Consider the following 15,355-nt stretch of genomic DNA (forward strand, 5'->3'; position numbering starts at 1 on the left):
ATGGCCACCGCTAGAGCGGATAAGTCTTAAAATTTTCGATTTTGATTTCAATGAAATTATGTTTAGAGTTTAGATAAATTTATAAATGTGTTTTTACGCAAAATATTTCTAAAAAAAAATACATAGGGGAAGTGCTTATAATTTTGGACAGTCTGCTTATAAGCATCGAAGTTCCAAGTTTGAAGTGCGATATTTTCTATACTAATTGACATTTCTTGTTACTCTCTTTTCAGAAGGGTTGTTTAGAAACTTAGCAAGCTATTTATCGACTTATTTTTATTAAAATTAGTTTTAATACGTTTAAAAATGAATTGATATGTAGAGGTGACTTTGGCTCTTATTTTGGACAACTTGTTTATTAATTTGTCCAACTTGGCTGTAAATTTGGACTGCTAATCCGCCTCAATAGGATGCCCATTGTTCTTCATTTCATGAACCAATTTTACCAAGTCCTCTTCCTGTTCATGTAAGGGAAACGTAGAATGTCACAGAAGCCCGGAAACTTTCCATATCATTCATTAAAGTGAGTTGACTTCGATACTCCAAGTACGTGCGGATTCGCTCATTCCCTGACCTTTCCGGGAGCCTTTCAGGACATTTCTCGCTACATCTCTTTCGTAGAGATGATGCTCCTTTGTTTCTCCAGGCATTTGTCCAACCTAGTCATCACAAAAGCTAAAACTTCACGAAATTTCGTGAGAAAAACACCTGTCCAAAATAAGAATCATCACCTCACTGGTGAATGTCTTAAAAAATTTCCCATTTTTCACACGAAAAATATAATTCACAAGGCAAATCTCACTTCAGGTCAAATGTACAAATCATCAGTAACGTGAATCAACACAATATTCAATGAATATTCAATAATATCACTCAAAAACAGCGAACAAACTTTGTTAGTACTTCACCAAAACTGAATAAGACTGAAGTAAGCCACGAAGTTCTGTCATATTTCTCGTAAGCAATTGCTCACACTGAATTTTCAACAAAGCAATTTCAACTCAAATCATATTCAAAATTTAACGTATTTAGTGTCAAAATCTTCCAAAAAGAACAAATATTTAGATAGAATTCATTTTTCATCAAATATTGGAATAAAAATCCATCATTTTAATCAATTTATTTTTAGTGTCCAATTTTACCCTCAAAGTGTCCAAATTTAGAAACTGTCCAAAATTATGAGCACTTACCCTACATCAGTTTATTAATATTGAAAAAGTTTACAAAAAAAAATAGATGTTCGTTTCGATGTTTCACTTTTTTCTTCTCTTTAGATGTCTTTCGATAGTGTTATTTATTGTTAAATAAAACTATTTTTGTACCTCACTGTAGGATACTTTAGCATTAGCATTGACTGGTAAGAATCATTGAAACCTTTTCATAATTGGTATTTTAGCCATATATAAAGTTTAAGATGTATGTATAAACCTGAGAAAGGGAAATTTCTAACAAAAAACGAAGGAGAAGAAATAGAGAGAGAGTAATAAAATATTGAAAGGGAGAGAATTTATTCAATAGTTTTTTGAGAGACAATAAAGTTTCCTTCTTTCTCTTACATATCACTAAAATTCCACAGAAATTATTTCGATATTTTTCCCAAACTCGATGATTCACACGTGGAATATATTTTAAATTGAAAAGGTAAAAAATGTATACTTGTAAAAAAAAATATTTGCGCGAGTCAGAGTGAAAATAAAATTAATTCAAGAATTCAATAGAATTTCGTATGAACTAAAAGAAACGGTATTTTGTATGTGGAAATTTCAATAAGATTCTTGCAATACTTTACTCTGCAATTGCACTATGAAAAGTTATACTTAAATTTATTGATATTTTATAGAAGGAAAAATGTGAAAAAGAATTGCAGTGGTAGCATTAATTCATTTTTTTCAACATCACTGTGAAAATTGCGAAAAAAAACTTCTTAATTAAAGTGCATTCGCAGGAATTACTCAAACTGAACAATTTCTAGCATACGTGAAAATCCAAACAAAACTCTCTTAATTATGCTATTTAGGAAGATGAAGATCTTCATAAAAGTGAGATAGGAAAAAAATAGCGGTTAAGCGAGATAATTCACTTAAAGTGAGAATTGAGAGAATTCTTTTTTTAATTAAAATATTACATTATTATTCTTTTGCAACATTCTAGCTTGAGTTTTTCATTTCGTTGTTTGTTCAGATATAATTTGGATACACAACTATAATACTCATAATATTGCTGTATCATAAGGAAGTTATGTTTTGGATCATTGAATGTTCTTAATATGAAGCCAATCAGAATTTGATATCTAGATGTCCTCCCGTCACACTATTCTGCAAAAATCGGTAGAAAGTACAAATGGTAACCAAAAGGTTCAATTTTTGAAGAATATGCTGGATGCTAGAGAATTTCCCATTGCAACTAAAAGAATATAGGGTAAGTGTGCCAAATTTCGGCATAGTTGCATATAAGCACCGAAGTCCTAAGTTTGAAATGCAATATTTTTAATTCATATTGATATTTTTTGTTATTTCCTTTTCGGGAAGGTTGTGTTGAAACCTTGAAGACTAGTTTATCATCTTTGTTTTCTTTAAATCACTTCCTAAAATATTGAAAAATTAATAAAAATATGGACATTGCTTTGGGTAGTATTTCGGCCACTTTGAGTGAAATACCGGCCACCTTTTTTCTGACCACCTTTTGTGACGGAACGGATAGAAAATTTCAAAACGTCACACGGAACGTGTTTAATATTCAGTTTAATACGTTTATATGACCCACAAGCCGTGAGATCTTTCGTGTAATTTGTTCTGAAGACCTGAAGAGTAGTAGGGTAAGTGTGCCAAATTTCGGCATAGTTGCATGCAAGCGCCAAAGTCTCAAGTTTGAAATGTAATATCTTTACTTTTCGGTAGATTACTGACGGCAATTCATATACGAAGGTCAAGGAGATGAACTCCCTCCGGATGCGTCAGGGGGTGCAATCCTTTCAGGACAGGAAAACACAAAATTCTTTGCTAAAGCTTTCGACGCTTCAACGCGTCTTCCTCAGTGGTCAAATCTGTGATTTGTCTCTGAAATTTTGTCCGCACTGTCTGTCTACTACTCCAAATGAGGATTTACAGGGAAAATTGGGAATTCGTCGCGGGTACTCCTTATTGGACATTGAAGGTACTCCTTATTGAACATCAATGTCCAATAAGGAGTACCCGCGACGAATTCCCAATTTTCCCTGTAAATCCTCATTTGGAGTAGTAGACAGACAGTGCGGACAAAATTTCAGAGACAAATCACAGATTTGACCACTGAGGAAGACGCGTTGAAGCGTCGAAAGCTTTGGCAAAGAATTTTGTGTTTTCCTGTCCTGAAAGGATTGCACCCCCTGACGCATCCGGAGGGAGTTCATCTCCTTGACCTTCGTAATATCTTTAATAGAAATTGATTTTTTTCATTCCTTCTACTTTAGCTTTGGTCGCCTATTCCGGACACCTTAATTCTCATAGTTCCTTGCTCTTCGGGAATTCTCCCAATGTCTTTTTCACGTCATCTCGTTTGTCGTAGCTACATTTTTTGTTATTCTATTGCATTGTATAATCTCTAGAGTATGTAAAAACTAAAAATTCATGGAAATTCGAGGAACAAAAAAGTTGACCGGAATTGCAAGCTGGCCGGAATTTGGCAGACTTACCCTATTTCAAATTTACCCGCAGATTCCCGTAGCAATTTGCAGTTCCTGAACTCTTTCAAGGCCTTTTCCACATCATCTTTTTCATAGAAGCGATGGTTTTTTTCTCTAGACATTGTAGAACTCAGAATCTGAAAAAAAGAACACAAAATAAATAAGAAATTTAGGAAAGCAAAAGATGTTGCCGGAATAGGCAACACTACCTTACCGGAGAGACGCTCACAAAGTATCTACTTTTTTACGCGAAGAACAGGATCCAGCTGGGAAATTTTAGCCGAAATTTGAAGATTGATTCACTATTAACATATATAAACAGAAACAATCTTTAATGAGAACTAATCAATTTTCATGAAAAGCACCGAAGGAAAACCTTTTGCACTTCACCACAAATTGTAAGACTACTAGAAACACAAGAGATCTGTCACATTTTTTGTAAGACTCTTTCCACACTGAGTTTTTACAATGCAATTTAAATTCAAATTATACCTAAAATTTAACGGTCTTTGTGTTAATACATCCTAAAATGAATAAATATTTAAAAGCAAAATGAATTGATTGACTATTCGAAGATGACATACATAATTTTAATTCATTTATTTCCATGGCCGAAATTACACTCAAAGTGGCCGAAATTAGAAGCTGGCTGAAATTTGGCACACTTCCCCTATCGTTGTTAAGGTGGAAGATAATGCCTTTTCGATTATCTGAATTCGTATATTTTCTCGAATATTTGCAATTATTTACCCAAATACGCGATTATTTACCCCAATATTCAACTCACAATCGAATCACACTGGTTTCCTTATGTTTCCGAATAAATACTACGCAATATAATTTAAAAACTGGGCACTTTTTTCTTGTTTTTAAAGTATGTGTTGGATGGGTTGGATGAGTCAAATTTATTGAGAAACACAGAAAAAAAAGTTATTACGAAGCTTGGGATCGTACAAAGCATGAGATACTTTCCCTTATGATATTTTTTGTGGGCCAAGTTCGGCTTTTTCCCCCCAAAGTGAATTAAAATTAAAGAGTTTACATGACAATAAATCTTCGTATCTTAAATTTAATCAAGAAGTTTTAAAGTAAGATTGCACTGACTGAGAAGTGTGATAACTCGGTTATGCTGTCTCCTAGTCACTGTATTATAGGTTAATTGCTTATATGTAAATTGTAAATTAAATGCAATTCCCATCTAAAAACAATGGCAAAGAAAAATCATGGTAAGCTCGAATGCGAGCATTTTACTAATTTCCCTTCACATTTTCTCTTTCTAAATCTAATCTCAATTGAAAATTTATATCAATTTATATCAAAATCACATAATTGCGTCTCACTATGCCTTGCAGTCACTTGTACTTCCTAATTTGGAGGAGTATGACTAATACTTGAAAGAATGTTTATCATATCATCTTATCTCATATCTTTCATCTTCTACCTGGACGTTAATATTATCATTGTCTTTCGAAGGAAGTTTAAACATTAAAATTCCACTCAATCAAGTTGTAAACCAAGACCCTTACTATGCTTTCCAACCCACTAATTTCTGTGCAGTTTTGTAATAGCACAAGCATGTTAAGAAAGAAGAGGAAAAAAATCACAACTTTCAGATTACTCTCCTTCATATTATGCATATTTTCCATATTTTCTTCTTTTTTTTCAGTCTCCCAGCTGAATATATTAATGTTGTGTATTTTTCACAAAACTAGCCTGTCAACTTGTTTTGCTTTCACTCATTCATAATTTTCAAATGGTCTTTTGTAAACGTTTAGTGCCTTTCTGCACATTGATTTTATGTTAGTTTATATCTATTTAGACATGTGAGAAGGGGTCAAAATTCGCGATAATTTTTTTCTGAGTAAGGGAAAAATTGTGTGAAGAACAAGATGGTGAAGAATGAAGCTAGGAAAATTCACTTAAATTCACGAAATAATTAGTTACTGTGAAGTGATTTTTGTAAGAGAAGAAGATTCTTGAAGGTGCTGGATGGAAGATAAGAGCAAAAAAAAAGAAAGAGTTGAAAATTGCAAATGAGTGAAGAATAAAATTACTTATCGAGTTCTCATACTAGATTTTGTTGTAGGTCTTCCATGTGAGGAGTTGTTGTGGTTTTTTGAAATGTGAATTGAATGTTTTCTTTCTCTGTTTTTCTTGTGCTCCACCTTGTCTTATGCGAACAATTCTGGTGGTTTTGATACACTGGATGTATAAGGGAGAATTAAAGAAGACACATATATACTTGTGGGATTTTCTCTCTCACTTGATTGGTGTGTAGTATGACTTATACAGTGACCGCTAAAATAATAGAATCATTTCTAAAATTAGGAGATAAATAAATTTGCTGAAAAATTCTGATTTACTTGGATTCTTTTGAAAAGCATTGAAATTTTCAAAATGGCTTCATCGGTCTTAATTGGGAATGAATCGGTTAGGCACCCGTAATAGTGCCATCAACAAATATTCTGGCTTTTTAATCAATAAAAGACGGAATATTTGTAAAGAATTGCAAAAATGCTTTATTTAAAGTATCGTTCTTAAAGAGCTAAACTTTCTGTCACCTACTTGAACGTATTCGGACAACGAACGTGTTCGGAATAGGGTCCGCTTTAATGTAAATCCTTAAGGGCGTGACAAAAAGCGAACGCGGTTGAAGCAGTAGTTCTCCAGGGTGATCACCACTTTCTGAACATTTGGCGGACCGCCACCGTCGTCGCTGCATGTCAAACAGGGAACTCTTTCATTACTGGAATGTTGTCATAAATAGTTTCGTTCAATTTCAAAAATTTGTAATGTAAGATTCCCCGTCGATCCCACCAAACGCAGAGCATTAACTTCTTTCCGAAACAATTAGGCTGTAGGGTAAGTGTGCCAAATTTCGGCATAGTTGCACGCAAGCGCCAAAGTCTCAAGTTTGAAGTGTAATATCTTTAATGGAAATTGATTTCTTTTTATTCCTTCTACTTAAGGAGTGTTGCTTAGAACCTTGTAGACAGTTTATCGTCTTTATTTACTCTAAAATCATTCTTAATACATTTTAAAATAAATAAAAATGTTGACATAGCTTTGGTGCCTTATTTCGGCCACTTTCATTCTCATAGTTCTTTGCCCTTCCGGAATTCTTCCAATGCCTTTTTCACGTCATATCGTTTGTCGAAGCTACATTTTTTGTTATTCTTTTGCATTGTATAATCTCCAGAGTATGTAAAACTAAAAATTCATGGAAATTCGAGGAACAAAAAAGATGGCCGAAATTGCAAGCTGGCCGGAATTTGGCACACTTACCCTACTGACAATTTTAATGCTTAGCCAAGTAAAAAATACGATATTTTGGGTTTTGGAAACTCGAACCACATCAATATTTCATCACCTGTACCAATCCGATGTTAGAAACATATTTTTTTTATACCAAAAAAGAAAAATTTCGGAAGTAAAGGTTTGAGTTCTTTTTCTTTCATTTTGATTTTTCCTAATGCATGCAAATGCTTGAAAATACCTGAACGAGGCATCTTTAATACTCCTGCAATCTTACTGCCACTTAACACTTGCAGATAGTATTTACACTTTTAGTACCACTTGGAGATAGGCATTACCAATTACTTTTAGCATTTTTGCCCTGTACATCGAAATCGCCATTTTTGAAGCATCTTAGCTAATTTTTCGGGTTATTCTCGATAGTGCATGTTTGCTGTAGTCCTCATCAAGCAAACGATGTTCTTTAGTTTATTATTTTCTCAAGTTAGAGTGCGAATATAGTACTCTCCGTATATAGGGAAAGGCATTCTAGCTTCGGACGGCTCAAACTTTGAACAACTATTTTTTTTTCAATATATTTTTAATTCATTTGACCCATTATAATATTATATTTTAATTGCGAGTCCAATGCAATGCCTCAAATTTCCTGAAAAGGGCCATGGGTTACATCCATTAAGGACATAAAAACAATTAAGTTGTACGAAGCTTGAGTTGTGCGAAGGTAGCGCACCTTCCCCTACAGCTTTTTTGGTATAAAAATCATCATCTTCGTTATTAGAAAAAAAAATGAATCGCGATATATTTGTCGGTATTCTGACTAATTGTTAACATTGGTAACAGATGACTAACCTCTAAAATAAATAAAACTTCAGAAATGTGCCTGTATCATTAGAACCAATTATGTACGAAAACCGAAAAAATTAGTTGATGACGCGTAGTATCTTTATCGAATATTTTTCAAAAAAAAATATTTATATGACTGAAAGCTTGTGAGACGGCTAGAAGCCAAGCGGTAAGAGATATCGACTTTCGGTCGTCGATGACCCCCCCCCCCCCAATCCATTGTGTCCCATCTTGGATAGTCTTTTTTCTTTTTCTTTTTACGTCCTACGCCTCAAAAATCATTTTTGTTGGTTTATTTCAAAAACGGCTCCTTTTTTTTTCATTTTAGAATATGATTTTGAGGTTGGTTCATGATATGAATTCTGAAATGGTGAGTTTTTCACGTGAGAAATTCACGACTCTAAGATCACCTTTAGTAAGCATTTTGTCAAGCTTTCGTAAAAACTTTCATGTGAATTCTTAGCTTCTGTTAGTATTTCCCGTGGCACTTTTTGTGAAAGCTTCACTAAACGCTTACAGGAAACGATCTAAAAACCGTGAGTTTCTTACGTGAAAGACTCACGTATCTCAGAATTCATACCCAGGTGAATATTTCGTTCACAGACACCTATGATCGAAAAACATTTCGATATAGAATTTTCGAAGATTTGTAGGGCCTACTTCTAAATCGATTTACTTAAATTGGGATGTTGTTTTTGAATCGGTAAAATATCCGTAAAGTAAATCGAATTTACTTTTTTATTTGTCCGTATTCTTGTAACTCGTGCCAAATCATTCTAAAACACGCAATTTTCTATTTCGGAATGGTTTTCTTAATTATGAATCAATTTAATTGGTAGAAAACTGGTATGCACCTAAAAACCATGAGTGATGAGTAAGGATAATTCACGAAGTGCTGCTTCTCGTGAGTTCGACTACTCCGCAAAGCTGAGGCGCTTTGTCATCTCTTTTTTTTTTTGTTTCGTCTATTTTCTAATTTTATCTAATATCCCTTCATACTTCATAGATAGTAATTGTAATTTTCTTAAGTAATTGAAATAAAAAGCGAACATTAGAGAAAATATAATAATAAGGGACCTTGATGGTACCGAAAAGGACTTGAAATTCAATGTAATTGTCCTAAAGTTTAAACGATTATATTCCTCAATTAGATAAATATTATGGCCTTAATCACTTTAACCTTTTTGGGATTTTTTTTGCAACTTGGGACGACTCTATTATTTTAGTGGCCACTGTACTCTATAATCTTGTACCACAGCTTCTTTTTGCCAGCCTCCAGAGCCATGGAAAACCGGCCGAATGGGAGACAAGAGAGTGAATATAAGTAATATTAAACGATGATCAATGAGTGAGATTGAGTTTCGAGATCAAGTGTAGTTTTCACCTCAACTTTCATCGACATTTTTTATACTTGTGATAAAAATTTATTGAGAATATTTTGCCAGCAAATTTTCACTTAAAACAATTAATGTCTTTCTTTGCTTTTATCTTTTTGTAGGGAATGCACCAAATTACTACAATGACGTGTTAGATCATCGATCCAATATTTTGGGTGACGATGAAGATGATGGTCTTGGCCCATTGCCCTACAAATGGGAGAAAGCCTACACAGAGAGTGGAGAAGTTTACTTCATTGAGTGAGTATTAAATTAATTAACATGCTTGTAACATGCTTTTTCTAATCCCCTCATATTCTATCATTATAATATATTTATTCATTTGCTCTGCATGAAATTCTACGCAAGGTGTAATTTTCTATTTATTCTCGTCCCCGACGTTGATGAGGCGAAGGTGAAGAAAACTTTTACTTTTAACGCGATTTTGTAAGAGTCAAATACGCACTCGGTGTCACTCTTTTTTTTATTTATTGGTTTATTGACTCCTTTTCATTCTCTCTTCTATATACAGTTGGTTATCTCAAAACTTCACGAGCTTTTTTTTAGGAAATTAATTGGTCAAATTATTTACGAATTAAAGAGCTCGAAAAATGAAAGATCTTTCTCATTGATACGTGAAACCTGACCAAAAAAAAAGTTGTGAAGAAAATGGAGTTAAATGAACAGATAAATGATGCTTAATTTCAGCACTTTTATAACCTTTCTCCCAAGGTAAATATTTATATATTTATTTAAAGATCAGATACGCTTTAATGTACTAAAAATCGTGCCAAATCGTTCAATTCCAGTGATTGCGCTAACCATTCTAATGCACACTATGTTAATGACAAATATTTATTCGCATACTTTACACTATTTTCATTTTCGAGGCAATATTAGCTGATCTATTTGCAAAGTTTTTCAATGATTTGCGAAGAGGGTTTGTAGTATTACGAAATTTCAGTAAGGGGAAGTGGGGCTATATTGAGCTAGGTTTCATTTGAAAACACTATTTTTCGCATACTTCTGATGAAAGTTGGATATTAAAGTAATGTAAATTAGTTAGTCAAAAATAGATTTATCGAAGAAAATAACCTGCGCTACTTGGGGAGAAATGTCAAAATTCTGTCAAAATGGCAATTTTTTTTACAAAAAATTGACATTTTTCCGGGTTTTCCTATACAAACGTAGAAAATTTGCTTCAAATTGGACATAAATTTCTCTAGTTTGTATATAGGCCAATAGAATCTTTGTGTGAAATTTTCGTCTAAATAAAGCATTTTGACAATGACAGGATTTGCATACACGTATGCAAACAATTTGTTTCAAAATGTTCCATTTTGCCATTTTTTGACGATAGAGCATTTTTGACAATTTTGACAAAAAAAGTCTTATAATGCTTAGATGACATTAGATTAAATTCGCGTTATTCTGCTTGGCATTCCTTGTTTTTTACGAGGATTCCGCCAACTATTAACCATTCTGCACGGGCATTTTATTCAAAGTACAATTTAATCTCACATAAATTCTGTTAGTTTTCAAAATATCGTTCCTATTTGGGAAGTAAGAAATGCCAAAATATATCCCCAAGTCTTAGAATTTGGAAGACTCTATGTCTATACATACTGTGCTTTTCTCGCTTTGCAGAAAGTTACATTAATTTTATGCACGAAAAGTTTGACATCGCGTCAATTTTCATAATATTTTCCTTCATTCTCTTTTTTAATTTGAATTTTAAGCGACAAATTTGTTTTTTAGTTAGCTACACTATATCGCTCCTTGGAAATTACAAGGAGCCAACTAACTTTTTGGCGATTTTGAGGTTTTAATGCACTTAGATAGAGAATTTAATAGAATTTCAGATGATATGAGTCAATAAATTTCGTTATTAGAAAAGTTTTTCAAAATTTTACTCTTTATGATTGCTTGCGCGGTTTTGTTTGAAGTCAAGGGGCACAAAATAGATTTATCGTTCAAATTTTTGTGAAACAAGGGACTAATTCAAGCAAGTTAACCCCGTGCCATTCTAATTTCATGAAAATTTGCGCATCATTTAGAATGACAAAGAGATAACTCATAAAAAACATATTTTGAAAGGTAAAATTATGTATGTTTCGATGTTTATATAATAATGCTCATACAAATAGAAAAGAATTAAATTGTTTTTATTAACATACGTAATTGAGATAATTATTTATACAAAGTTGAATCTTTCATGCTGTCTCCTGAAAAATGGCTCTGATTGAGTTGGCCCCTTGTAATTTCCAAGGAGCGATATATCGCTGATATAAAATATAAAGAGCAAAACTGAGAAATCAAAAAATACAATTTTTATCAATTTTTAAGAAAGTTTTCATAGAATTAAAACAATAAAACAGAGGATATCCATTCTCTTAATCAAGATACATCTTAATGTTGACTACGATTTAGTAGTGGATAAATCCCCTTTATTTCAAAAATTAATGAGAAAATCGCCTTGTCCCACGCTACCCCTGTCCCAAACCTAACCGGTATCCTATAACCGTCCAATTTAATCCTGTCAATAGAGGAAGGGAGAAGGCTTCGCACATAGGGTAAATGTCCTAATCTAAAACCATTTCCAGACGCTTTAACTTTGACAGAAGATTCAACACATTAAATTCATATTTTTTCTGAAGAGAATTACATAAATGTGCTCCTTGACTCTTCTAGAATGTTACTGTTTAGTAAAAATTCTTTAAATATAATTTGAAAACTTCTTAAATACACGAAAAATACGCGAGCGTAAAATGCTTCTATTGGAAACATATTAATCCAAATGGAGACAAGGGAAATTTTGTAATTGGAGACAAACAAGTGTAAGTGAAACAGCGACGAAAGGCTTCCAAAACCTTGTTGAATTGCTCTTGAGTGGAGGATTTGTACTTTTCTCCTTTCCCATCTAAAACAATAAGAAAATCTCTCCAAAAACATGATATTTCCGGGGTTTCCTATTGCAGCATTTGCAGACACTTCAGAAAAACCTTTTTTGTTCACGAAATAGGTAATAATTTCATTTAAAAACTTCACGTACCGTTACCAATAAAGATTAGCACTTAATTTAACTAAAATTAGCCAGAAATATGACATATAAATATTAAACAAAACGAATAAAACAAAATCACCTCATTGTGTTTTTCATTGGAAAACATGGTCGATCGATGAAGAATTCGATGGTGAAAAAAGACACTTTTAATTTTTCTGTGAAATTAACAAATTAAAATTCGTGAATATGAATGGATTTTCGCTTTGTTTGGAGCAAAATTAACTAAATAATGAAACTGAGGTATAGAAAATATATAAATATAGTAATTTAGTACTGTATTTATCATGAAAACAATGACGTTTCCATTTGGAATAGAGGAAAATTTCCATTTGGAGCAGGTTTTGAATTAGCTTAATTTACACTACTCTGGCTTCGAACACTTCACAACTTTCCCGTATTTCTTAAATGAATTTGACCTATCTATGACAATATCTTTTAATTTACAATTTTATCGATTTTATCAGCTGATGAGCCAGCTAATTCGAAGTCAGAGTGTGTGCGAAACTTGAAAACCTTCCCCTTCACATCATTTTTTTGCAAAATGCCTCATTTTTCTTAACAAGTTGTTTGACTATTGAATGGGAGATGCGACCAAAATCAATTGTTCAGTAAGCAAGAAATGGTAACGTTTGATTACCTTGGCTTTATTTTGGCAGTCACAACACAGGTACGTCTCACTGGTTGGATCCGCGTCTGTCGAAGTTCCAGAAGAAATCCCTGGAGGATTGTTTGGACGATGAATTGCCGTATGGATGGGAAAAAATCCATGATCCGCAGTATGGAACGTATTTTATTGATCATGTCAATCGTCGGACTCAGTATGAGAATCCGGTGTTAGAGGCCAAGAGACGCCTCGAGAGGAGTCGTCCTTCGGGCAGCAAAGATCCCATTTTTACGCGAAATCCTCTTGAATTGCGCGGAGAACGAATAACCACGACTCTGCTGAAATCTTCTCGTGGATTGGGATTCACAATTGTCGGTGGGGATGACAATGTGGATGAGTTTCTGCAGATAAAGTCAATAGTGCCGAATGGACCGGCATGGTTGGATGGAAAGTTGCAAATGGGAGATGTTTTGGTGTATGTAAATGATATTTGTGTGTTGGGATTCACCCATCATGACATGGTGAATGTCTTTCAATCAATTTTGCCGGGAGAAACGGTGCCACTTGAGGTTTGTCGGGGATATCCTTTGCCATTTGATCCCAATGATCCCAATACCGAAGTGGTGACCACAATTGCTGTCGATGGGATCAATAGTGATCCGGAAAAGGCGAGAATTCTCATGGATCTCAATATGGATGGGAATTACAATTTCCTGGATATGTCAGATCCTGTGAGTCCGGGTGCCATGGGTGGGAGTGCCAAGAGTCCCCTGGCACGGTTGCAGGGTGAGGAATTTTTTCCAGTGGAGGGAAAGGTGGATCCAGAGGTGCATAGTATCAGCATTGTGAAGGGTGCCATGGGATTTGGGTTTACAATAGCTGACAGTGCCTATGGGCAGAAGGTGAAGAAGATTCTGGATAGGCAGTGTTGCAAGAATCTCCAGGAAGGTGACATTCTGTTGGCCATCAATTCGATTGGGGTCAAGCAGATGTCTCATGGGGAAGTTGTGCAAGTTCTCAAAGATTGTCCCAAGAGTCAGGAGGCAGTTCTCAAAGTTCAGCGTGGACAATTTTTACCACCTGGTAGTGGGAATTCCAATAAAAATGCTGCGTCCCTGGGAGAGAGGAAAACTCTGCGAAAGAATCCTGATGGATTGTTCAGGTACGGGAAGGATGGAGGATTGTACAGGAGCAAAACACCAACAGCTGATCTGTATAGTACTCAACAGAAGGAAATTTTGCCAACAAGACCAAAAACTCCCCTCGTGGATACAAGAGCCCGGGCCAAGACACCCTCCAATGAGCTCAATACAAATGACAATGAAGCTTCCGGAGGGGTTGAAAAGGTGACGGAAAAAGAGGGAATTCCTGCAGATTCCAAGTCAAATACCAGTTTTGCCGATCATGATTCCATAAATAATGATATTCCCTACATTGATCCCTTTCCCAAGATGGTTATGGCCCTGACAGATCGCCTATCAGAAGCCAATATAAATCCCAATCATGACAAATATCATCAAGATAGGCTACATTCAGCCAGTAAGACTTTTGCCTCAAGTCAATCCGATCTCAATAATTACGATCATATTAATACGGATTTCTATGTCAATGCACCAGTGTCGAATTTTGGTAGTGTTGCTCCACCACCAATGCCCCTAATGGCAGCTCCAATACCCACCTACCATCAGGACACCTGCTACTGCTTCGAGTGCCAGGACTTCAATAGGCAACAAATGGAGTACATGCAGCAGCAACAGAGGAATATGTACAACTGGCAGCAGGTCAATGGACGAGCCAGCAGGAAAGTCAGTGAATATCTTTTGGATAGGAGACGGGCAGGATTCAGTCCGCTGGAAAGTCATTCCAGTGCACATCAGCCGCCCATGTGGAAGTACGGACAGCCATCACCAGGCGAAGGGGGATTCCTTCAAGCACCTTCTGTACAGGTTAGTGACTTTTTTATTACACGAAATTTACAGGAAAGGTGTCTACGACTCTTCTCAAGTGCTTCTGCATTATCGACTTTTCTTTGTGTTGGTTCCTGTCTCGACTGTTTTGCCCAGACTTCCCCGTATTTGTTCGAAAACCACCAAAAAGTCGAGACAGGAACCAATACAAAAGAAGAGTCGATAATGCAGAAGCACTTGAGAACAGTAAAATTCTAAAAAAAAACACATGTACATTATGGTGCTATTGCAATGAAAACTAAGTATGATGTCTTTTAGCAGTTCACTGTTCTCAAGTGCTTCTGCATTGTCGACTTTTCTTGTGTTGGTTCCCGTCTCGACTGTTTTCCCCAGACCTCACCGTATTTGTTCTAAGGCCAGAATCACATTGACCGTAAAATGCTCACCGTATTTCGTTAATTTACGCATTTTCACTGCAATTCTTATGCAAATTCACAATTACCGTATTACCTTATCTCATACCCTGTGGCACTAGGTAAAAATAATTTAAGAAAATTGAAGAAATAAAACGAAAATTCGATAAACGGTGAGAAAAAAACTGTAGGGGAAAGTGACCATGCTTGATACGATCCAAGCTTGATAATA

The 15,355-nt window shown here is 34.8% G+C and overlaps 1 protein-coding gene across 1 annotated transcript in view; it reads left to right on the top strand.

The window, feature by feature from the left end:
- LOC129803324 (membrane-associated guanylate kinase, WW and PDZ domain-containing protein 2) overlaps positions 1-15,355 on the top strand; it is a 33,590-nt gene that overhangs the window by 9,205 nt on the left and 9,030 nt on the right. Inside the window, exons 3-4 of the mRNA XM_055849779.1 lie at positions 9,258-9,396; positions 12,856-14,749. Coding sequence (XP_055705754.1) covers positions 9,258-9,396; positions 12,856-14,749 — 2,033 coding nt within the window. The remainder of the gene's footprint in view (positions 1-9,257; positions 9,397-12,855; positions 14,750-15,355) is intronic.

This window comes from Phlebotomus papatasi, chromosome 2 (genome assembly GCF_024763615.1).
Source record: "Phlebotomus papatasi isolate M1 chromosome 2, Ppap_2.1, whole genome shotgun sequence".
In the NCBI taxonomy this organism is placed as follows: domain Eukaryota; kingdom Metazoa; phylum Arthropoda; class Insecta; order Diptera; family Psychodidae; genus Phlebotomus; species Phlebotomus papatasi.